The 27,500-nt window shown below is 33.9% G+C and overlaps 1 protein-coding gene and 1 pseudogene across 1 annotated transcript; one reads left to right on the forward strand and one right to left on the reverse strand.

The window, feature by feature from the left end:
- Positions 1–510: 510 nt before the first annotated feature.
- Positions 511–2,809, reverse strand: LOC145164335 (mitochondrial pyruvate carrier 4 pseudogene; annotated as a pseudogene).
- A 5,264-nt stretch (positions 2,810–8,073) lies between these two features.
- Positions 8,074–8,523, forward strand: LOC145164337 (uncharacterized). The gene has a single exon (XM_079083059.1). It carries the CDS (start codon positions 8,074–8,076, stop codon positions 8,521–8,523), a length of 450 nt encoding a protein of 149 aa, XP_078939185.1.
- The last annotated feature ends 18,977 nt before the right edge of the window (positions 8,524–27,500 follow it).

The following is a 27,500-nucleotide window of genomic DNA, read 5'->3' on the forward strand; positions in this document are numbered from 1 at the left end:
ATCGAACTGGCCTGGAGCGTGTGACATCGAGCTAATCACCAGAAGTCGAATCTGATTTCGACAACAATTAACCCAATCAACAAAACTCAACTCCAAAACCTTCTATTGACCACGAATACAGACCTTTTTTTTCTCAAGCCAAAACCTTCTTTCTTTTTACCAAAATCAACCAAAAATTGTTCAACATCAAGAACCAATTCCAAATCAAATTTGACTCTATATGTCGAAATCAAACCCTCTTGACTTCCAAGACTCCATTGTTCGACACCAAAATTGACCATAAGGAGTATGATTTCCAAATCACTTTCACAATGTATATATAAACTCCATTCATAGTGTTCGACACCAAGAACACAAACTCAAGCAACTTCGAAATTAGACTCAAATCAAACAAATTTCGAAATCAAACAACCCTTGTTCGACATTTAACAACCATTTTCATCCTTTAATCTATTGAATCACACTTAAGAATCTGATTTTTACTTTTTTTTTGAGTTTGACTTTTCGACTTCAATGGTCAACAAACACAAAATTGATGATTTTAACATCGGATTTCAGATCAAAAGTGATTATCCAACTATTCTTCATCTCCTTTAACTGTTCTTGATCAAGTTCTTCAAAACCAAAGAATTGATTGACAAATCATAACTTCAACTTGATCATAATCGACTGATAATAAAACAAATCATATCCAATCAATTCACAAGTCTAGATTCAAGAAAAAAATCTAATCGATTATCGGTAACATTGAAATGAAAATGAAAATGAAGATCGATGTATATAACCGAGACAAGAACATTAGAATGCGTATTCGTGTAGCGATGATGAACCACAGATAACCCAGAGTCAAAATTAATTTAATGATTTTTGGGCACCTACTTTTATGATATTGGAATTGGATCGAAACACATATTATGGGCTCAAAATTAGTCATGAACAGTAGCTGATTCAAAAAGTGGATCAAAATGATTTATGGACTAAGAACATTAACAGTTACGAAATATATGTTCACAAATTGGATTTAATGAACAATGAACGGTAACGGATTGTTTTTGGGCCTGATTTTGATTCAAATGAACATTTTCAAATTCAGAATCGAATCAAACATAAGAAAATAGGATCGGATCGGGCTTGATCAATGAAAATTTTATTGGATCATAACAAGTGAGTTTTTCAAAAAAAACAAATTGATCTAATGAGTCAAAATGATCAAAAATTCAATAACGCAAGCACGAACCAAAGAGATTTTGAGAGATCGTTGAGAGACTCCTCATAAACGTTCCAATTGTGTTGAATGTAGCCAAATCGAGAACCGTTTCTTCAAAGATCGCTTTGATCTTCGAAGACCCGCTCTGATACCAATTGTAGTGAAATATGAGCATTGATTTGGCATACGGAATTAAAAAAACACAAATAATACGGTGATTTGTGTGCTAAAAGATGTATTCGATCATAGGAATGAGTACAAAAAGGGATCTAGATCTAACTCTACATAAATATCTCACTCATTAGTCATAATGAACTACATCTCAAGCACACTCTACAAGTGGTATGCAACCCACTATATATAGAGGTGCTACCGTGTCTCTAACTATATATATATATATATATATATATATATATATATATATATATATATATATATATATATACACACACGAGACCAGATAATTCCAATGGTTATGACAGCTGGAAAATAAATGATAATATATAAAGAGTATGAAAGAGACAAACATGAACAAATGCAAGAAATATAATTATTTGTAATAAAAAAATACGAAATTGTTGAGGGTATGAAAGTTTCTCTGGTGGCTTGGCAAAATCTGCAATATTAGCAATACTGATGCCCCACTTGAAAGTTGGAGCCCAGAAATGAACTACAAAAACATATTACTTAATTAATACACAAATGATATATATAAATTATCAGTGAAACATTAATTAATTTTTTTACAAAAGAGTAAGGCATTGTTATATCTTGCAATTAGCCTTAAAACAAAGTCCTAGCAACACCATGGATGTACAGAAAATTGAATTGAATCACACAAATAGAATGTTCAATTGTTCTATTTCTTATTATTAATATTGTCAGATTGTGGTGTGCATTATTATCTATCCCAACACTGTCACTCATAGGTTCTTGCTTGAACAATTAAGAGATCAAATTGATAGCTACTGAAAGTTTCCTACAATTACTATACTTTTTTAAAAAAAAAATAACTATATTCATGTGAATCTAGGAACTGGAAATTATTAAAGTAAGCCAAAACTGGAATCAATATCCGTATTGTTCAGTTCCCACCACTTTTACTTTGGTGATCAAACAAGTTATTGGTCAACTCTAAAACTTTTTTGGATTTTGAATATTTCAGAAGAAAAATTGATATCCAGAGTAAACTTCACTAAAACAACAAAACATGTCATCTATTTGGTGTAATTTAGTACTAAAATCCACTCCTTTTGCATTTGAGGTGTATTACTTTGACGTAGAAAGTCAAATTATAGCATATCATTGAAAATCATGTAATAATCTCAATAATTCAATCATAACACCAATACCACACATAAATGCTAAACTTCTTCAATAAACGCAGAAAACTCGTATGATTTTGTCATCGAACAACATACAAATCAAATCATCAACTAAACCTAAAACCCCCAAAATTTCCGCAATGAAAACAAGAAGGAAAACCTAATTATGATAATTACAAGTTGCAAAAGACATCAGAGCAGTGATTTAAAGGAACGACTCACTCGTTTTCGGGCCAACAGGGTGGTTCCAGAGAGCCTATAATTCCGACGAAGCCATTAAAGCTCTACTGTCTCTCTCGAAAATCTCACAAAATTTGCAAAAAGCGTTCGATGAACAGCATCAAGAGTATTGGTGGGTATATGAGATTAATTAATCTACACGGGCGACCACCTGATCCCCTACTCCTCTCCAACTGAACATCTAATCACATAACGCCACATGGGTTTTTACCACCGTGGAAACCACCCAATGAAGACTTTGACTTTAAATCTTTTGACTTCGTACCAAACATTGATTCTAATTTGCCCTTGCAAGAAAATTTAGGGACAATTTGGTATGATATCTTGGCAAATGCACGCGCGTTTCGCAGAAGCATCTATATAGCTTAAATCTTTACAAATATATGTTTTTTTAAATATAACAATAATGTTGTTGTTAAATTTTATATAATAATTCCTATACTAAGTTGATATAATATATTGATTATTTTGAATTATATGATAATATATACATCTATTAAAACTGCATAATCTCAATCTTTTGAATGACCTCTACCGACAGGTTACTCATGAATAAAATTAAATACAATATATGGTTTAATGTTATTTATAGTTGTTATTGTTAATTAATTTTTTAAAATTTATTTGCGTAACGTTTTAATTTCTATCATTGTAATTATTTAAAAAATCAAACAATTTTTTTTTATTTTAAAGGTAACAATATAATCATTTATATTGAGTTATTTTTAACTATTGTTATTGTAAGTTATTTTAAGCTACTTATTTGAAAACTTTTAACAATTATAAAAATATCTTTAGGAAACATTTTAGTTAAATTGATATTACAATTTAGTTTTTGTATTTAGCACTACAATTTATCACTTTTAACTATTTACAAAAGATTCTTTAAGTTTTTTAAGTGAAACTGAAATTTATATTGAAGTTGACCATATAATGTTATATTTAAATTAACAATTCAAGTATTTTGTTCAAACTGATCAAAAGTTGTAGCTTTAAACTAATAATTGTTTAAATACAACAACATGTTAAATCTAATAATAAGTATAATATGTTAAAGTTAAATACATAACTTTATAAGTAGAAGTAAAAATATTATTTTAATAGTGAAATTTAGTTTATTTATGATTACACTTTAGGTTTGATACTTATTTGACCTTATTAACCAACTTATAATTATTATTAGAAAGACACTACAATATATCACTTTTAACTATTTACAAAATATTATTTGGATTGTTTAAGTTGAACTAAAATTTATTTTTAAGTTGATCCTGTAAGGTTATATTTAAGTTAACAATTTAAATATTTTATACAAATTGTTCAAAAATTGTAGCTTTAAAATGATAATGGTTTACATACAACAACATATTATACCTAATAAATTAAGTATAATATGTTAAAAGTTAAAAATATAACTTTATAAGTAGAAGAAAATATATTCTTTTAATATTGAAATATAGTTTATATATGATTACACTTTAAGCTTGATATTTATTTAACCTTATTAACCAACTTATAATCATTATTAGAAAGAAATTGAAAAGTCATGGAGTTTCAAATGAATGTGGTGAAAGAAAAATTACATGAGAGTTTCAAATGAATGTGGTGAAAGGAAAAATTATTCCTTTATAAGTATATTAGACGAATTCCCGCGTGTTGCACAGTGCAGGTTAAAAATATATTGTTAAAATATTGAAAAATATATGTTTAAAATGGTTATGTTATTGATATTAACTTTGAGATAATATTTTTACACTAATATATATATATATATATATATATATATATATATATATATATATATATATATATATATATAATCTCAATTATTTTGAACAATAATATTCACTGACATTAACCCACCTTCCTCATTAATAGAACTAAATATAATTACCTATTTAGTATTATTTTTAATAATTATTATGATTGATTTATTATATTTTACTTATGCGATCATTTTCTAATTTTAATAATGATGTTTATTTAAAATACAATTTATTTGTAGCTAAATGTAATTTATAACTAGATGTTATTATCATTTAAAATTATTATTCATTAATTTTAAACCACTTATTATTAATAATAAGTTAAAGAAGACTTTTAAGAAACACTTAATATTATTATTAAAATGTGAAATATATACTAAATAATAAAGTGATAAGATAGATTACATTTCGAAAGAGACTTACATAGATAATATGACATATCCATGATTTTTATAATTTGATTTTATTATTTATAATTATTTTTCATTAATTTTAAAACCACTTATTATTAATAAGTGAAAGAAACTTTTAGAAAGCACTTATTATTATAATTAAAATGTTAAACATATACTAGAATATAAAGTGATGAGACAGACAATTTGAATTTTAAAAGAGGCTTACATGGATTATATAGATAATATGATATATCCATGATTTTTAATTGGTTATTGCTTTGAAGCAACACGAACATACAAACATGTATACAATAGTTAATTAAATATTATATATATCACATTCCATAACATATGATCGATAACATGAATCTAATCTAATTTACATTAAAATTTCAACCACAACATACAATGATATTCTTAAAAGAATACTTAAACCAAGAAAATACAAAAAAATAATTAGTATATAACAAACTTACAAATTAAAAACTTCAACATAATAACATGACTCGAAAAATAGTCCAAAGCCCTCAAACCAACACAAAAAACTTTAAACTTATTTTCTTTGTGAATTTTGTATGTGATTTGTATTTGTGTGTCTACTCAAAGAGATTGGTCTTTTTATAATAGACTATCCATTAATTGTTTATTAAATATATTATATAAGTTATAAAACCTTTTAATTATTAATCATAATTTATAATTTGATGTGATTATCATTTAAAATTATTATTCATTAATTTTAAATCACTTATTATTAATAATAACTTAAAAATGACTTTTAAGAAACACTTAATATTATTATTAAAATGTGAAACATACACTAAATAATAAAGTGATAAGATAGACAATTTGCATTTCAAAAGAGACTTGCATGGATAATATGACATATCCATAATTTTTATAATTTGACTTTATTATTGATAATTATTGTTCATTAGTTTTAAAACCACTTATTATTATTAATAAGCGAAAGAAACTTTTAGAAAGCACTTATTATTATAATTAAACATATACTAAAATATAAAGTGATAAGATACAATTTGCATTTTAAAAGAGGCTTACATGGATAATATGATATATCCATGATTTTTAATTAGTTATTGCTTTGAAGCAACACGAACATACAAACATGTATACAATAGTTAAATAAATATTATATATATATATATATATATATATATATATATCATCTTCCATAACATATGATCGGTAACATGAATCTAATCTAATTTACATTAAAATTTCAACCACAACATACAATGATATTCTTAAAGAATACTTAAACCAAGAAAATACAAAAAAAAATTAGTATATAACAAACTTACAAATTAAAAACCTCAACATAATAACATTGTTCGAAAAATGGTCCAAAACCCTCAAACCAACACAAAAAACTTTAAACGTGTTTTCTTTGTGAATTTTGTATATGATTTGTATTTGTATGTCTACTCAAAGAGATTGACCTTTTATAGTAGACTATTCATTAATTTTTATTAAATATATTATATAAGTTATAAAACCTTTGAATTGTTAATCATTATTAAGAGACTTTAAGTGGTATTCATTTAAATAGGAGGTTTCAAATGCATGAGGTGTTTGCAAAATTTTTTGGGGGTTTCAAATGCATGAGGTTCAAGGAAAAATGTCTCATTTATAAGTATAGTATGATGATATGATATATATATATATATATATATATATATATATATATATATCATGTCACAAGGCATCAATCCCATATTCAAGTGGATCTTCAAGTCAAACCATTACAAAGTCACTCCATGAATAACTTTGCACCCCAACACAAACCTCTACCGTTACCAACCCTTTACTGTCATCAACAAGTTCAATGCAAGAATGACCTGATCGAACCAGGAGGGAAACAGATAAAGAAATACATGCAATTGATTTTGAGAAGAAGTAGAGGATTCCTTTAGTACTATCGATCAAGAAAGAGGAAGAAAACACCCAAAAAAAATAGGGTAGACCTGTTCGATTTCTTGCTAGGATGCCAACACACATGCACCTGTGATCGATTTTAAGAAATCAACAAGAGAAAGGTGCGATAGATTGAAGAGGGTGTTATCAGATTCTGTGAATCGATTAGGAAGGAAAATCCTAAAGAGTGTTCGATCGATTTTTCTGTTGTTCGATGATGGCATACACAAAGACATACAAGAAATCGAATAGGATGCTTACAGAACCCCGAATATGTGTTTTCCATGGAAAGGAAAAATGTCCCAAAACAAGACAACCCCTACGCAGAGACGTACAATCCAGGATGGAGAAATCATTATAAATTTTCATGGGGAGGATATCAGCAACAACAAATGCAACCATAACAAGGGAAATATCAACAAAGATCTCAAAACCCACTAGGGTTTTATCATATCCAAAATCAACAAATGAGACTACAAGAAAGTGCATTCCACTAGGCATTAGGTAGTGGTTCAAAATGAACAACTTCACCCGCTCAAGAGATGACTACTTTCAAGAAAGCAATGATGGAGTTCATGATCAAGCAAAAGAAAAAAACAAAAGAACATGAGAGAAATCAAATGAGTCCATGAGAAATTTAGAAAATCGGTTAGGGAAATTAGCACAAGCATTGAACTCTAGAGAGCCAGGAACACTGCTGAGTAGTACTCAGAATCCTGGAAATGGTAAAGGCAAGTGTCAGTGTAACGTTGTCACATTGAGATTTTGAAAAGAAGTAAAAGAAAAAAGAGACCAGCAGACGGGAACCTCAAATAAGTTAAAAGTCGATAGTTGAGGAGAACGAAACTACAAATAAAAAAGATTATAAGCTGAAGCACGCTGAGAAAAATCTCATTGACATAGAGGACCTGACGGATAAAGATTTTAAGAAGAAAGGGAATAGTGATGAAAATCAAAAGAAATTCAAAGAGAAGAATGTTTAGACTGACATAAGAACATCACTAATAACTTTTCCTTTTCCACCTAGGCAAAGTAAGTTAAAGGCCGATGATATACAATTCAAGAAGTTTCTTGAGATCCTTTCTCAATTACACATCAACATTCCTTTTGTCGAATCCTTGAAGCAATTGGCTACATACGCCGAGTTCATGAAAGATGTTCTCACAAGGAAAAGAGTCTTTGAAGAGCTCAAAACGGTCGCCATGACAATAAGTTGCACTTCAATTATCCAAATTAAATTACCTGTGAAAAAAGACGATCCCGGTAGTTTCTGCCTACCATGTAGAATTGGAAATTTGAACATGATAGGTTCGTGTGACTTAGGAGCAAGCATCAATTTGATGCCTATGTTATTATTTCGACAATTAAAAGTTGGAGAAGCTAGATCAACCACAGTTTTACTCCAATTGGTAGATCGATCGGTGGTCTATCCGGAAGGTAAAATCGAGGACATTGTTATCAAGATTGACAATCTTTTCATTCCTGCTGATTTTATCATCTTGGATGATGAAGCTGAAGACGATTGTGGAATAATTTTGGGAAGACCATTTTTGGCGATCGTTGAAACACTAATTAATGTCAAAAAGGGAGACGTTACACTGAGAGTAAATGATGAGCAAAAGACTTCTAATATGTTTAAGGCTATCAAATAATTTTCTAATATGGAAGAATGTTCATTCATAAGAGTCACATACAGACTAGTAGATTTGAAACATGACGACTTGATTAAGCTGATTTGTGACATTGAGAAAAATAGAGAGTCCACGGTTAAAAATGTAGTGAGTCGGGTCAAAGAGAAGCATGAATTGAATGATAGTGTGACAAAATCAGCTTTGCCATCCCCTGTAAAAAGTATATGTCTTAGATTTAAAGCGGCCTCCGGAACACTTGAAGAAGACTAAGAAGAAAAGACTGAAGAAGTTCTTGAAACACGGCCAACATAAAATGCAAAATCTTAAAAGTACCAAAATTCAAAAGTTTGAGGATGAAAAATGGCATGACAATGATATTTTGAAAATAAAAACGAAAAAAAATGTTTTGTGCGGTCAAATAACAAGTAAAACACCATTTTGGAGGATAAAACATGGAAGTGATTTGGCTTCATTTGAAGCCAGCTGATGAGTTGATGAGTAGTTCGATTGTTTTATTTCTATTTTTATTTTTGAGTTTGTTTTTGTTGTGTCTTGTTTTGTTTCAAAAAAAGGTTAAAAATTAAAAGGTTATATTTTTTTTTAAAAAAAATCAATTTTTCTTAAATTTTAAAAAAATTACAAAAATAAAACGTCAAAAAATATTTACTTTTGTATATGTATTGTTAGCTTAGTCGTTATTTTGTTTTGTTGAGTGTGCATGCCTTATTTGTTAGTTGGTGATCTCGATGAGCCAAATGAGAAATCAATCATCGACATTGTGCGTTCAAGGAAAATCATTATTATTTTGGAGATGACATGTCATTAGGGAGCTTTCTACACTTAATGTTTAATTCTCTTTTTATTTTTCGGGACGAACAATGGTTAAGATTTAGGGATGTGTTTAGTACCTGTTTAACTTTCACTAAATGATTTAAAAAGCCTATTTTTGCCCCAAATTTAAAAATTTTACACAGTTTTTAAGCTTAAAAGGACATTTTTTTGTTAAATTTCATGATGGATTTCAAATCTCCTACTTAATGTTTCTTTGTCCCATTCAGTTGGCCTACATTGGTGGGTCCCTAATCGCATATTCGATAGGGTGGCGGAAGTTGGACTTCCTTGTATGAAGTCCAAAGCTCTTAAACGAATTGACGGCTCCTTAACTTCTTTTTACAAGTTCACCTAAGTTTCTTAGGTCCCCACCACCTATTTGACGGGTATTGGGGGAGTTGGTTTTCATCTCACCAAATCCAAATATAGCTTTTTACAAGTTTCTTGATACGAATTGACAGCATGCATCACCACTTGTAATCACAAGTGCAACCCGATTCTCTCGGGTTCCCCTCCGCATATTCAATGGGTTGGTGGGAGTTGGTTTTCGTTTTATGAAAATCAAAATATAAAATGTGGTGCTTTGCAATTGAATTGATGATTTTATTTCACTTGTACTTCACGGGATACCTACCTCCCATTCCACATATTTTGGTAGGAGTTGGTCTTATTTTCATAAAATCCAAATTATTTTTATAATGAATTTGCGGAATTTATTCTACTTGTTAAAGAAAGTGCGTAATGCTTTGGTGGGTCCCTCATCTCCTATTCGACAGGAAGATGAGAGTTGGATACCTTTTTAAAGTCCAAAAATTCAAAAAGAATTGACGGTTATGGTTCGCGCTCAAGATTCTATCAATGATGTGTTTCATATGGAAGATATTCGGGTTTGGTTAGAAATGCGATTTAAAGCTCACATTTCCGGATTAAAACATGATTGGTTATACTTTTAATTTAAAGCTCACATTTCCGGATTAAAGAGCTCAATAAAAAAACAAGTTCAAGTCCATTAAGATCTTTTATCCTTCAGGAACAAACATGCAATGGAACAAAGGCAAGAGACAAAACATTGAATTGAGTTTTCATAAAGTCAAATTAAGTCAAATTTTGTACAACCCACAACTCAATGAAAAACAGAATTATAGTTTCTAATTTGATGATTCATGGAAATCATGAAGGAAAGGGTTTTGTTGACTCTACTATCATGGATCCAGGAGAACCTGATCCTCCTCCATCTCCATTACCACCTTCAAACCTCTACCACCCATCACCCTCACCATCACCCCCTTCTCCACTCCACTATTGCGACTACCATCTAGACCCAACATCCACCGTCTTCATCACCAATACTCCACCTTTAACCCTTACCAGATAGCTCACCCTTTTTCAGCCATCATACCACCACCCATTACTATAATCTTTATAGATTCTTACCCAATATTGTTAACACTCTTCAGCACCCCAAAAACACCACCCTTATCCTTCAATATCAACCACCATTGACTCATATTCATAATCTTCACCTTAATCCATCACCATTCCCACCTCCGCAGCCTCCATTCATCCACCTTCATCACATTGTTCTCCCCTTTTTACCATACCAACACCCACACAAACAACCAACAGCCTCCACCATAAACCACCCTTCATCATCTTCACCGTAGACCATCCTGAACCCTTAACCCTTAACCCTCCACCCTTATACCTCCTTTTTATCGCAACCATCAACACATCACCGTCTCTTTCCCATTTTCTAACCTATACCATCACCAGCCCTTCACTGTCATCAACGAGTTCAACGCAGGAAGGACCTGATCCAACCAGGGAGGGAAATAGAAAAAGAAATACCTGAAAGTGATTTTGAGAATAAGAAGAGGATTACTTTAGTACTATCGATCAAGCGAGAGGAAGAACACAAAAAAAGGGGTAGATGATATAAACCGATTCGAGATGGTCAATCTCCAAGATAAGGCCAATTTGAGATGGCTAATCTCCCAAAGAAATAAGAAACAGAAACATAGATACTTTACTGATAATTCTTCTCATCCCAAAACAATGAAAATACATCAAATATATAACAATGCAAAAGTCTAAAAACTAAGAAGCGGAAAACATGGCTAACCGTAAATTAACTAGTCTACTCTTTCAATGCAAAATACATTAAACAAATAATTAAATAAAATGCAAAAGAAGTCGAAGCAGTAACATGCAAGCAAGACGTGGGTGACTTTCATCTAAGGCGTGGGTTCCATACAAAGTTATTAGTGACACTCCAGAAACTGTTGCATACTATGTCACCACAACTTATCCATTTAATGAATATACCAATATATGATGGATCCGGCCATGGAGGTGGCCTTGTGTATAAGCCTAGAGACGTATCAATTCCTCCTACCTTAAAATTGACCTAGTCCTCCAGGTCCAACAAGCAATCGTTGAGAGTAAGGAGGGTGAGAAAGCATTGGTCCAACAGACGAAAAAATAGCTTGACATGTCGGATATGTTCATAAGTAGTTGTCAATGGCTCTTGTGGGAGCGGTTCCTTTGGTGATGGGGGCGACGGCGGTTGTATCTTCGATTGGATTGGTGAAGGTGGGGTTGCCGACAGTGTTAACGGTGGGTATGTTGGTGTTGTTAGCAGCAACGGTTGTGATGGGGATGTCGGTGGAAATGGTCGTGACGTGATATCCCCCATATTTGTGTTTTTGATCAATGTGGTGGTGGGGATTTCAGTGATCTCAGTTAGCTTGGCAATGATGGCATCGATGCGGTTGTTGTTGGCGATAGTTATAGCAACTAGTTGAGCCAATTGATCGGCCATGGAGGCAAAAGACTGATCTTCCAATGGAGAATGGTGGTGAGGAGGCATTGCAAGGTCGGGAATGAAAGCACCAATTGATATAAACTGATTCGAGATGGTCAATCTCCAAGATAAGGCCAATTTGAGATGGCTAATCTCCCAAAGAAATAAGAAACAGAAACATAGATACTTTACTGATAATTCTTCTCATTCCAAAACAATGAAACTACATCCAAATATATAACAATGCAAAAGTCTAAAAACTAAGAAGCGGAAAACATGGCTAACCGTAAATTAACTAGTCTACTCTTTCAATGCAAAATACATTAAACAAATAATTAAATAAAATGCAAAAGAAGTGGAAGCAGTAACATGCAAGCAAGACGTGGGTGACTTTCATCTAAGGCGTGGGTTCCATGCAAAGTTATTAGTGACACTCCAGAAACTGTTGCATACTATGTCACCACAACTTATCCATTTAATGTATATACCAATATATGATGGATCCGGCCATGGAGGTGGCCTTGTGTATAAGCCTAGAGACGTATCAGTAGACCTGTTCGATTTCCTGCTGGGATGCCAACACACATGCACCTGTGATCGATTTTAAGAAATGAACAAGAGAAAGGTGCGATCGATTGAAGAGGGTGTCATCGGATTCTGTGAATCGATTAGGAAGGAGACGCATGAAGAGTGTTCGATCGATTTTTCTGTTGTTGAATGCTCGCATACACGAAGACACACTAGAAATCGAATGGACTGCTATCTTTCATTAGGTTAACATTCTCACTTTGGTCTAATTTCATCTCTTCTTTGGGCTTCCAATCACACGCAGAAAATGAGTCATGGGAGTATTTTCATTCTACTTCTTTAACATCATTTAGTATTTAGTGTGATATTTAGAATTATTTTTGTTAAATAAATGATGTTTAAACCTGATTTAGTAATTGTTGTTTGTTTTAATTTTATGCAGTATTTTTTATTTTGGGGTTTAGTTGACTTGGGAAAATGATAAATTTTTATGTGTTAAGTTAATTGATACAAAGTGTGGTAATTGTTTGATGTTCAAATGTATATTTAGTGTCAAAATTGCTTAATGAAATTAGTTTAATTTACAATATTTATTATCTAGTCAATAATATATGTTAAATATTAATTCGGATTTCATTTTGTAATTAATTGCTACTTTTGACTTCGAGAGGAGCGTTAGTTGGGTAATCACTTGAAAATGAGTGTGTGATTTCATGATCCTGCTTAAAATAAACATAAACGTGTGTTGATGCATTTTTAACAAAACCACTAAACTTAATTTTTTTTTAATTTCATGCGTTGCATAAAGATATGGGTGAGTAATTTTAAATTAAATCATGAGATGGAGAGGTAATTAATAACTTTAGATGGTGTTAGCAAATTTATTACCATCACGTATGTGTTAATTACTTAATTGCATTAGATGAATCATTGAACCCGTAAATGTCAACTAAACCCTGCTTTTCACTTGTCTGCTAAATCTCAAGTTACGTGTTTGCCCCTCTAAGTCACATTGGTTTCTAGTATTGCATTACTTAATTTTATTGTTATTTTCTTTAGAAATATTGGTAGTCTTATTTTTATTTTATTTTAGTTTAGTTTTTAGAATTATTTTTCATATTTTAATCAAACCAAATCATTTTTGTCAATAACTACTTGATTTATCTTCATTTAAGATAGATAGTCCTTGTGGGTACGATATGTAGTTTTACGACTATATTACTTGCATGATCTCGTATACTTGCGAGTATACGTTTTCGTCAACAGTAAGCAATTAGTATAAATTCTCAGACACGTTCATTTAGTTAATAGTCACATTAGATAAATCGTCGAATGCTACTACATATGCATCATTGGTCTTCCGGGTTAACTACGTGTTTGTTTTAGTTATTCCTTTAGTTGATAAGCGTAAGAATTAATAGAAAAATAAGATTGAATTCCAACGTTCATAGGACAACAACTAGACTTTAGCATCCATATAGTATAGATTAAGGACCTTTACTCGGTTGTAGCCTCAAAAGTTTAAAAATCAAAGATCTGTGGTGACAAGTAGATATGAAGGAAGGATGATGACTAGGACATTCGGATAATGGGTACGAGTCTTTAGGACCATCGAAAGGTTGATCGTGAGTCTTCAGGCCTGAAGGGGGATGATAGAAAGAGTGATCTGACATCGAAATCCCAGTAGTTGGATAGTGTCACGACGTATCGTGAGCGGGCATAAAAACAAATTGTGCGAACAATAGTTATACCTTGATATAGGAAAAATAGTCAGAGCCTTGGAAGAAGGTTATTGGTGACCTAGGGGCTTTTTGTGTTTTTTTTTGAAGATCTGCGCAACCACTTTTGTCTGCGTCGTGCAGACAATGTGCATACATATGTCATCGCAGAGTGTTTGTTTTTTGGAAGTGCGCAGATAAAAAAACGTCTGCGCGAGGTCTTCCTGGCGCAGACATGGGTCACTGTCTTCAAAGGTCTTCAGACCTCATTTTAACCTAAACCAAAAAAAAACATGGGCCACCGTGTAGTTTTTTTTTCTTTTTTTTTTTGCTGAAAATGCATTTTTAATGTTTATGACATGATATTAAGTTTGAAAAATCAATTTATTTCAACAGCTGCAGACGTGAAAAACAAACAGTCTTCTTATTGCAGACTGCAGACATTTGGTCCACCTCTTCGGCCGTAGAGGCTTGTAGATGTGGTCCGCAGACTGCAGATATTTTGGCTTCAAAAAAACAAACAGCACCCTAGTGTTGATTATAATCTTGTAGGTTGGAAGATAGGCAAGCCTTATAATGAGTCCTACACCAATATTAGAGTAATGGTTCTAGTTTTTTCAAGCCAATAAACCCGTTATAGTATATTTGGTTAAAAATCAGGATGTTGGAACACCTGAAATAGGTTGGAATAACATTTGTAATCTAGATGTGTGTGTGTTTTAAGGATATGCCATAAGCCTTTTTAGAGACATGTTCCGCTAAGTGGATTCAATTAGAATGTCATAGATAAATTTCCTTAATTAATCTCAATATATCGAGTCAACAATGTTCTTAGTCAAAGGAACAAATTTATATTTCATGTCTGAAGGTAATCGTTCGTCGTAGAGTACAGATTCTGAAAGTACAGACCGTCAAGTTTCCCTTTTTGGAAGATTTAGCGAGGAGTTCAGGAGTACGTCTAAGGTATAAACGAAGTTCTAAAAGAAATATCGATGCGACAACATTAGCTAGATCATGAGTTGATTTGATAACTCCGATAAGATAATGTCTAGGTAGGCTAGGAGTAGGATTTTGGGGACGAAATCTTCGTAAGTGGGGAAGAGTTGTAACACCCCTGTTGAGTATTTGAGATATTGAAACTGATTTGGCATATTTGGTTATTTAGGGAAGCCTTTTTAGCGTTAATCATTTTATGATTCCCTACGGTGCATTTGTAGTAGAAGTTCTTAATCGAGCTCTTCTAAGGCATTGGTTTTATTTTAAGGCATAGATTTTATATTTATGGTATATTTTTATTGTTCCCTATAAATAATCATTAGGTTAACTTTTGGTGTAAGCTTTTTACCAGATTAGGGTTTTCTCTGTACATTCATCTCATAATCAATATACACAAAAACCTTTATCAGATTACTTGCATATGATGGTGATTGATTCTTGATTGTTCTTGATATTCCGCATTCGTCATCTTGGATTTATTCCCAACAAGTGGTATCAGAGCGGGTTCTTGTAGATTTCAGCGATTTTTGCAAGAATCGATCTTGTTTATGGTGAAATTTTATCTTGAATCTCACCTTGTTCTTCAAGTTTTGTAATTTTTTTGAAAAGAAAAAGTCTACTACTTCGTTTTATTGCCAAATCTTGTTCAGATCTGTTATCTTCTACCCATTCTATCATATAATTTGTTCTTAATTCGTGTTTTGGAAGAAAAAGAAGAAGAATTTCGTGATTTGTCAAAGTATTTGTGTTCAGATCTACTTTATCACTCTAGAAACCTTCTCAGATCCGTTTTCTCTCTCTAGAATCTTATCAGATCTACTTTCTCTCTCTTCAAGTTCTATTATTTGTTGAAGATCTAGTCTGTGTTTGGCGCGCCACAGCTAGCTGATAAGCTAGCTTATTTTTCGAGCTTTTTTATATTGTCGTGTTTGGTAAGCCAAAAAGTAGCTTTTAAGCTAGTTTTTTTAAAAGTTACTTAGACTAGCTTTTTAGGAGCTTTTTTTAAATTTTCCAAATACACCCCTTAATTAATTATAGAAACACATACTCCTACATGTCCTTTTATGTAATTTTATATATTTCAGCTAGCTTTTCAGCTAGTTTTACCAAACGTTATTTTTTATCAGCTAGCTTTTCAGCTATCAGCTAGCGTTTTATTTAACAGCTAGCTTTTCAGCTATCAGCTAGCTTTTCAGCTTATACGCCAAACATAGCCCTAATGGATAAAACGAATTTATTGTTTGACTCCATTTTAGAACTTGGATTAAAGGTTACTAAACCAATCTATGGTGTTAACAAAGTGACCATGTTTCAAATCAGTGGTCGATCTATGTTGAATGATATTCCTGAGTTGTATAATCTTCTTGTTGATAAGAAAATATTTGCATAATCATCTATTAATTACCGTGAGTTAAGAGAAAATGATAGAATAGTAGAACAATTTCATATTATCTATGGACATTTAGATCGAGAAAATAAACAGATGTTGGAGATAAAAAGAGCTGAAAAGAAAAAGAAAGATGCTCTTGATGTTCTTGCTAAAGTTCATAATGTTCCTCATGTTTATGAAGAAAAGATGACTCCAGATGTTCTTGTTAAGGGGGAGTCAAGTGGTTCATGTGTTTCAGATGAGTTACATTCCGAATCTGGTACTTCAGAAGTCGAATCTCAAAGAAATTCATCTGAAATCGTGAAAGTGAAGACATTTTGTTCTATTGGAACTTAAACAGATGATTCTTTATGTTCTGAAGATGTTTTTGAAGGAATAACTCCTTACAAAAAGCCAATAATTCAAGATGTTCAGATTTATCAAACTCCTAAGGATTGTGTTCAAAGGTCTTCAAATGTTCAGATTTCAGAAAGATGAAAAGGTTGTTCAGATCCGAAATTCGTTTATGAAGCCTAGAAATCAGAAAAGAAGAAAGAAGAGGAAGAAGAACAAGAGTAAAATGAAGAAGGTTTGGATGCCCAAGGTACAAATACCTAATGCTTGTGAAAAAGTTGAGAAAGTTGAAGTATGTTCAAAGAAACTTCAATTCTCATTTTTCTTCACATAAAATGGTTAGAAGTTGGAGAAAAGAGAAAAGAGAATTTGGTTGGTTTAATGAAATTTATGGAAATTTTTGTTTTCCAACTAAAAGGAGGGTATTATTTTCAGAAGATGATAGATTTTCTTCAAATAAGTGGGTATGCAAGAAACCAACTTCAATGTTGAACCTTAAACGGGTACCAAAAGTCCCATAAAAGTTTTGTCATTTAATCAAAAAAAAAAATGAGGACAAAAGCTGGTGTAAAATTAGTCAAAAAGGTGAAATCTTGTTGAAGAAATTAAATTTCTTGATCTTTTAAATTGTTGGAAATGACAAAAGTTGAAAAAGGAGTGAAAAAGAGACATTTTCTGCAAAAGGGGTAAAATTCTTACATGTTGCAGTGAACAGTGGATGCAAACTGTCATATGTACTTTTAGCAGGGGCTGGTTCGGAACTTTGAAGAAATAAAAGGTTAAATTCAAAAGATGAAGTTTGATCGGTACATTGGGCTGCATTTGATTCTTCACTGATTCTTTAGGGGTAAAAAACGTAACTGTGATGATTTCTTTAATTTGTATCTGCTAACGAAGGTACACATTTGACGACGAAGCTTATGAAGCATGAAACGGAGATGATTAAATAACAATATGCCAAACTCAAAGAAACGAAAATCAAGAAGCGAAAGTCATTGAAGCGAACGTAGTGAAGCGAAGGTCAAGAAGCGAACTTGGGTTAGTGTCCAAAAATTGGAACCGAATGGAACCGAACGTTCGGTTGCGTTCGCTTTGGGTATGAAATTGAAGCGAACCTGTAATTGGATTTGAAGCGAACCTGAGATTCGCTTTCGGTCCTTGATTAATTGATTCGGAGCGAGAGGTCATGGATTCGGGGCTGCCTTGATTCGCTCCATTGAACTTGAAGTGAACCTCTCATAGTCATTGTTATGCAAACGAAACTGGGATTATAGATTCGAAACGAACCTGACAAATCAAGATGCGGAAGTTCGTCTCTCGTCTAAAGACACCAAAACCAAACTGAAATTGGAATCGGAGTTCAGACATTCGTTCAGTCGTCCATTCGTCGTCATCGATTCACAGTTCTTGGCTCAATTTTGAAATTGCATAAACGAAGGCACGCTCGTTCTTGACTGTATAACTCAAATTGGATTCGTTCACATCTTATCACAATCAATTCGAAATTGGGAGTTAAAACCGAAATCAGTTTCGCACTCCAACAATTGGTTTCGTGTTTGTAATCGATTTGGATTTGGTTTGAAAACAGGAATCGGCATTCCCAGGTTCATAATGGGATTATCGGACCTTTCCAATCATCAATCGGAATTGGAATTGGATATCTCAAATCGGAACTTCAAGTAGATTGTCATTGGATCAAAACCAAAATCTGAAATCGGAATTTATTGTAGTAGAAATCGAACGTATTTTGCTGATTTTGACTTTTTCTAATCAAAAGACGTGGTTCATCCGTTCCAGTGAAGAAGATAACTGATGTTACAGTCTTGGTCCCTGCACCTTCAGCGTTTTGATTGTTCCAGTCCTCAACTATTTATAGACTTCACAGATTTAACCCACCTTTGACAGTTTCAGCGTTAAAATGAAGAATATGGGTTATATTTTCAACTTTTTCCCCCTGACTTTCAGAAGTTCACAGATTTAATCCCATATCCACAATTCTTTTCAATTTCTTGGGATTTTACCATTTTACCCCTTCTTACCAAAATATTTTCATTTCTTATCCTTTTCTTTGGTCTTATTCTTTTCAAACCCTTCTAAATAATTGCTTCTTACTCTATTCTTTTGTCTAAATTTAAATATCGGCAAATACAAAATTAATTTTTGTTATATTTCCGGTTTTAATTTTTGAGAATTGGGTTTATTTTAAAAGGATTTATTTCATCAAATCTGACGGGTTTTAAAGATTGTTGGTGATTCTTCTTAACTTTCCGGATTCTCTCCATGACATTTGTTGAAGATTCAAGGAGGAGTATTGATTATTCAAGGGGGAGGTCGTATTTGGAAGATTGTTTTTATTTCTCTCGCTTTGAAGACCCCATGTGCTGATGAGTATCACAATTTAGGGGGACAAATGCCAAGAAGATCGAAAATCGTGATCTTCATCAGTTTCAACATCTAGGGGGAGATTGTTGAGTATTTGAGATATTGAAACTGATTTGACATATTTAGTTATTTAGGGAAGCCTTTTTAGCGTTAATCATTATATGATTCCCTACGGTGCCTTTGTAGTAGAAGTTCTTAATCGAACTCTTCTAAGGCATTGGTTTTATTTTAAGGCATAGATTTTATATTTATGGTATATTTTTATTGTTCCCTATAAATAATCATTAGGTTAACTTTTGGTGTAAGCTTTTTACCAGATTAGGGTTTTCTCTGTACGTTCATCTCATAATCAATATACACAAAAACCTTTATCAAATTACTTGCATATGATGGTGATTGATTCTTGATTGTTCTTGATATTCAACATTCGTCATCTTGGATTTATTCCTAACAACCCCATTTTTGCCTTATATTATAAATGACCAGCTATGTAAATAGAAGTTTTTCATAGAGGACTATTTAGGATAAATAGTCTTGATGAAAGTCGTAGTGATCGTAAAAGCGAGTGCATACATAAAAAAAACGTTTTAATATGACTTTGTGTGAGGAAGTTATGATTTTAGAAGTTTCAGTGCAAGGGTGTGCGGCACAAAAATAGAAATAGAAATCGGTTGATTATTAGCTGAAACAATCTAAACAAGAATCAAAGATCTTGTTGATACAATTCCGTCGATATAAAGACAAAACATATGTCGTACGGAAAATTTAAGATTTTTATCAGGAATTTAACAGTCTATTCCTCTTAAAAATATAACTTTACAAATAAAGTGATAAATAGACGACTGAGTCTAAATGAAAATTACAGATCTCGAAGCGTGAGGCGCGCAACAATTCTAAAAGGTGGGACGCAAACCACCAAAATTATGACACGTGGCATAATCCGAGAGGACCGACGTCCAGGAGCACGCTCCTTATATGTGCACGGCGCACCAGGAAAAAACCGTGTATAAATACCCTCATTTGTACCCTCGCTTTCCCACACCAAACTCTCTTACATATCTCTCTGTGGTCCGAATTTAGGAGTATTTTTGGGAGTCTGAAGGACTCCACTTTAGTGAAACTCTGGGGCAAAGGGCTGGGAAAATAGAAGTGCTCGATATCGAAGCCATGCCTACCATCTTCCTGGTTTTTGCTAGAAACTCTCTGAAAGTTAGGCTACACTTACTACGCTTTTAGTGTAACTTATATTTATATTCATAGTCATTTTTTATAAATGTGTAAATAAGATTTATCAGTAATTCCAGTCATAATATTAATTGATCTACTTACGGGAAAGGTATCAAGAATGGTCACGTTGGTTTGGTTGTTGGATTTCAGAAAGGATATATGTCGAAATGGTCCTACCTCCCAACAGTCATGTCTGGCTGATTCTTATTTAATAGAACTAATAGTATTCATTGAGATTAGTGAAAGATCTAGCTTTCATTACTAGATCGTCGTAGAGATTGATAACTTATAGTATTTTAGGTTAATACTTGTTAAGCGCGTTAACCGCACGTTCGATCGCCAATAGAATCACCTAGATAGCTATCAATCGTCTGAGTAATGGTCCAGGTGAGTTATCTCTCTATACCATGTAGTACAATATATATCCATGTATGTTAGGATAGAGAGCTAGTAGAATAGAGCTAATTGTATAATCTTTATGTGGTTAAGTAGAGTAGAAAGTATAAATGTGCATGTACTAATAGAATTTAAAGTGAAGTCTCTATGTGTGTAATTGTTATGATATTAGATTTAGTTAGGGGATGGTGGTGGAACTATAAAGAGGTTGGGAGCCTATAGGGCCATATGTTGACGAAATGGCATGTAGGCCGTAAGTACACATAAACACATGTTGACGAAATGACATGTAGGACATAAGTACACATAGACCCGTGTTGACGAAGTGACGTGTAAGCCGTAAGTACACATACACCCATGTTGAAGACGAAATGGTCGGGCTGTAAGTCTAAGATATAGAGATTATTGGTAGATCGTGAACCATTGTTTGTATGCATGTATATATATATATATATATATATATATATATATATATATATATATATATATATATATATATATATATATAAATATATTGTGTTATATGATATTTTGGTGAACTCACCAAGCATCGTGCTTACCCAGTTGAATATAAATGTTTTTCAAGTACTTCAATGATTTGTGAGAAGGGCAAGGCTCAACTGTACACACGCGCATTCGCATCATGTTTTCTGCATAATGTAATTAACTAATTATACTCTGATATATTTAAATAAATAAAAAATGAAAAATATGGGTTTAAAATCGGGATGTTACAATATGTACAAATACATTAAGGACTAAATAAGTACAAACTGAAAAATATATTACCCTATTAAGTCAGTTTTCCGGTTTAACCTGGAGTGGCCGATTATAAAGACCGAATGTGGACAAAAAACAAGTTAAATGGTCAAATGTGAAAGTGTTGGAACCTGAAAGTGAACCTCTAGCAATCCTAACTCCTTATTCCGAAGTGTGTGAATTCCGAAATGAAGAGCTGTCCGGAACCTGTCCGGACCAAATAAGAAGGAAAGAAGAATGAAGGCATTCCGGAGCTGATCCTCATGTCCGGAATGCATGCTGATCCAGAACTAACCTTCATGTACAGAATAATACTTGTCCGGAATGAAGTCATTTTGTCTTTTGTGCATTTATTACTTTTGTCTTGTATTTGATGTAACGTTTCATAGGACTTAGTCTAAAGTTGTATTTGGACAATCAGAATGTCAGACTTATTTCTTTTGTCTGGTCCTATGTAAACAATTGGGTTAATTTGTTGTAACATTCACTCCTATTTATTGAAGTATTCAATACAAGTCAACTACGGATCTTTTTAATCACTTTTGGCATTCATACTAAGTTCATTCAAAACATTCTTGTTCTTCATTTATTAACTTTACCTTCATCATTTATTCTCAATCATCATTTATGTCTTCATCATTTGTTGAATACATTAACTTAGACTTGTCTGGTATTTCCAGACTTGACTAGAACATCTATTAGCAAGCAGACATTGATCTTAAGCATTCATTCAAGGTTTGTGTTTTCAAACCTTGTCCCTGTGCATCGATCTTGTTCTCACAATTGGTATCAGAGCTTGAGTGGTTGTCCCTTGAATCCATAAAGATCAGATTATAGTTGGTTTGAAATTACCTTGGTGTTTCAACCATTTCTGTGTCAAGGATAAAAGTTATTCTATATACCACTTTAGCTTGAAGATATCTTAACTTCAATGGCTGCTTCTAAAACTCAGCAAATGATTTCAATATAAATCGTAAATAGTGTGGGTGGCCCTACACGTGCCCCATTACTAGTTGTGGAAGAATATGATCACTGAAAAGTTAGAATGGAAAGATTTCTAATTGCCAAAGATAAAGGTGAAGAAATATGGAGATCTGTCACTGAAGGTCCACATGTTCCTGTAAGAACAATTGTAAGAGATGCAGCTGCTCAGCTCATGCGTGAAGATGAAACTCGTCCAGCTCCTCTAACTGTTGATGATATCGAGAAGCTACACATTGATCAAGTTGCTTTCTCTGAAATGGTGTTTGGTGTTCCTCCCTCACTCTTCGAGCATATCAAGCTGTGAAAATCTGCCAAAGAGATATGGGACACTCTTCAGGACCTAATTGAAGGTTCCGAAAACATGAAGGACAAGCGCCTCACCTCAGTTGTCAACGACTTTGACACCTTCACTACCACTCCAGGTGAATCTGTGGCCTCCGCTTCCAGTCTTTACCGAATCGTTGTCAACAACATGACTGCTCATGGGATTGTTCAAACTCCTTTGGAGTACAATCTCAAGTGTATTAACAGTCTCGGAAAAGGATGGGGAATTGTGAAATCTTGTCTCCAAAGCAATGGTTCATTGAAAAAGTTGAAGCTCTATCAACTTTTTGATGAACTTCAAGGACATGAATCAAATGTTGCTCAGAACATAAGGGAACTCTCCGGAGGTCCTCTTACCCTTGTCAGTTCCTTTGAACAAACCATTCCGAACTCATCCACCTCGGATCCCTTCACACCCATTGTTCCATTGGTTCAAACTTCCGCGCCTACCTTGCCCACACAAACCTTAACAGTTGATGAATTTGAAGCCATGAACTCTGAACTCCGTTTTCAACAGGAGTTCTCCTTACTCTCAATGAAGTACAAACGTCCGATAAACTCCTCTTACAAACCATACCAAAACCGATTCAATGCTCCTCACCATAACAATCCTCAACATCACTCTGCTCCGGAACCTAAATCAACTTCTGAAAATCCTCCGGCATATAAACCAAATATCACTAAACCAAACACTGCTCCAGAACCCTCTCAAAATTCCAAATCGGACAAACCAAAGATTATGTGTCATAAGTGTGGACATGAAAATCATTTTGCTAAAGATTGTCTAGCTGATGCTCCACTAAAGCCAAAGGTCAAGGACTCCACCTACTACGTCCGTAGAGCACACGAGATGGCTGAAAGTGAGAAAGCGTTTGTTACAACTGTTTCAAGAGATGTTGAAGGATATTGGTCATCCGGAGATGATGATGACATGGTAACTGGAAGAAACATGTGTTTGATGGCAAGAAAAACGGTTGAATGTGATGAAGGATACTGGTCTTCTGGGTCCGAAGATGATGATGATGTTACTGAACCTCACCACTGCTACATGGCCACCAACGATCCACCTGGCCGAAGCATCGTTCAGCAGGTAAAATCTATGATCTCTGATAATAATTTTGATTTATCTCTTTGTAAACCTTATCTGACCCAAATCCAAACAGATATGAACACCATTTATAAAGCCTATGAGTCTTCCATAGAAGCCAGTGAGAAGAAGGATTGTGAACTAAATCGTCTTAGGTTACGTTTTGAGGATAAAAAATTGAAAATCGAGTCTTTAGAGCATGAGCTTGTAATGTCAAATGATGAATGTATCATTTTGAAAGATAAATGTGAAATCACTTATTCTGAACGAAATGTTTTAATTGCTGATAACAAACGTCTCAATGCAAAAATAGATGCTTTGCATAATTTTGTTGACATGCTTGAAGTGGACATTCGAATGACTCATAACTTTCGTCATCCATGGTCTAAAGCACCCAGTCTCGGAAGCGAGTTTTCGAAACCAGTTGTCAGTCCCTTGAAGGAATTGCAAAATTTGACATTCATGGGAGAGGTTCCGAGTATCAAATATTCGGACACCCCTGTTTCTCCCTTGTCACCCCTTCCGGAGACTACATACCAATTTGAGTCCCTAATTCCTGAGTTCAAACCAATTGTTGTCACATGTCCTGATTCCACGCCTCTTCCGCCTCTGACAAACCTGGACCTGAATCGGACCACAGGTTTTCATCACAGTCTTACAAATTGTGTAGACTATGTTCCGAAAAGTAATCACGTGAACAATTGTGTGATTGAAGAAATTGATCCGGTGACAACTGAACCCACTGCTTCTGAGGTTGTATGGGCATCCTTAGATGATAAAGTTGAAGTCTCAAGCTGTGTGTCCTCTGATTCTTGTGAATCAGATTCCTTAGTCATCTCAAAAACTAGATTGGTTCCCATCACTCCTATGTTTAAGAATCCATCAGTAGGACAAACCTCAAAATCCTCATCTCATCCTAAGAGAAAACCAATGCTGAATAGTAAGGATATTTTAGATCCCAAAGTAGAAGCTCGAAATGCTCATAAAAAGGAAGTTAAGACTAGACAAAATTACAGGTTCCTTGCTAACTCCAAACCAAGTTCATCCCGGAATTCTCATGTATCCACTCATAGTCAAAACTCATTTGTTCCCACTAAGATTCTCAAAAGATCTTCCGAACCTCTTGGTCATGTCGAACCTAAGAAGGTCATCAGCTCCACTCAGTCTCAAGCTCATGTAGCTGTCAAATCCATCCGAAATACTCCAATAGAATCTCGGAATGCTTCATCTGCCCTTATTGCAAAATCTGATGGCACAATTTTTAAACCAAATCTTTCAAAAACAAATGTGTCATCAAGAAAATCCTCAAATGAAAAGAAAACATCCTTAAAATCTTCCAAGAAAAATTGTGTGTGGAAAATCAAAACTCCCATTGTTGAAACAACAATTCCGGAGAAAACCAATGATACCAACCCTCCGGAAGTCAAAAATCCAAAGAAGGTAGTTCGGAACATTCAAGTCATTGAATATGACTACTGGATAAATGAAAAGACATTATCATTCTGTCTGTTTCCAAGGAATTCCAGGAATATCTCCCAGAAACACAAAGTTGTTCCTAAGTCACAATCAAAGTCCAAAGCCCATGCCTATGTCCCAAAGTCTAATTTGGAGCCTAAAAACTCCATCACTCACTAATTTTGCAGGCACTTTGTACTTCGGAGCAAGAAACAATATGGTATATTGATAGTGCTTGCTCCATGCATATGACGGGGCAGAAAGATTTTCTGCGAGATTTAAAGCTTTCTCCAAATGCTGGTTATGTGACGTATGGCAACAACTCCAACTCTCAAATTCGTGGTTATGGAACTCTCATCAACGGAAACTTCTCTATTTCACATGTGGCTTATGTGGCTGATCTAAAACATAATTTGATAAGTGATGCTCAGCTCACTGATTCAAATCGACGTGTTGAATTTTGCAAAAAGTACAGCTATGTAATAACCGAAGACCAGAAAAAGTGTTTAATCAAGTCGCTTCGCAACAAGAACATGTACCTGCTTGATATCAACATGATTATTGGCAAACCGCAACTCTGTCTTCTCTCCAAAGTTATTCCTGACGTTAGTTGGTTATGGCACCGAAGGCTCGCTCATCTAAACTTTCGGTATATGAATGATCTTGTATCTGGCGAAATGGTAAGAGGTTTACCTCTTCTCAAATTCGAAAATGATCATTTGTGTGCTGCTTGTGAGTGTGGTAAGCAATCGAAGAAGGGTCATCCTGTCATCATCGAAAAGTCCATTTCGGAACCATTGGAGCTTCTACACATTGATCTCTGTGGACCATCCACTGTAGAAAGTCTTCATCATAAGAAATACATTCTTGTGATTGTTGATGATTTTACAAGGTTCACTTGGGTCTTCTTCCTAAGGCTGAAATCTGAAACAGCCTTAGAGCTCATAAATTTCATCAAAGGAATAGAAGTTCTTATAAAACTCCCAGTTAGGAGAATCCGGAGTGATAATGGATTGGTATTCACTACTTCCACCAATGAGAACTTTCTCACAGACAAAGGAATCGACCATAACTTCTCAGCTCCTTATACTCCACAACAGAACGGTGTAGTCGAAAGACGCAATAGAACTCTCGTTGAAGCTGATCGATCCATGCTGAATTTCGCAAATCTACCACTCTACCTTTGGGCTGAAGCCGTATCTACTGCTTGCTTCACTCAAAATCGGAGTATCATCAATCGACGTCTCAACATGACACCGTACGAAGCAATGAATGGTCGGAGCCAACTATCTCGTTTTTACATGTCTTCGGATGCAGATGCTTCATCAAGAACAACCGTGATCAGCTTACCAAGTTTCAACCCAGAGCTGATGAAGCCATTTTCCTTGGGTACTCTTCAAAATCGAAAGCTTATAGAGTTCTTAACCGGAGAACTCGTGTTTCAGAAGAAAGCTTCGACATTACCTTTGATGACAACTTCGTTCGGAATTTTGGCCCTACTCACATTACAACTCATATTATGGAGTCCGATGCTCCTCCGCCACGATGTCGATCCCTCGGACAGTTTTTGAAGTTGACTTTGGAACTCTCTTTGGTCCTTCGAAAACCGCTCTTGATTCGGAATCTCGATCAAGACCATCTCTCATTCCAATCCCTGCTTCGGAAGCCCCAGTCTCACAAAACATTTCCGGTCCGATCCCAAGCCTTCTTCCATTTAATTCCGAACCGTTTCAACCTTCTCAGGTTGAGGGGGAGAATGATGCTAATCCCTCTCTTGAATCAAAT

The sequence above is a fragment of the Lactuca virosa genome, chromosome 3 (genome assembly GCF_052849685.1).
Source record: "Lactuca virosa cultivar CGN04683 chromosome 3, Lactuca_virosa_CGN04683_v6, whole genome shotgun sequence".
Lineage (NCBI taxonomy): Eukaryota > Viridiplantae > Streptophyta > Magnoliopsida > Asterales > Asteraceae > Lactuca > Lactuca virosa.

Coding starts and splice junctions, on each gene's coding strand:
- LOC145164337 (XM_079083059.1), top strand. CDS start 8,074: ATGACAATAAGTTGCACTTCAATTATCCAAATTAAATTACCTGTGAAA.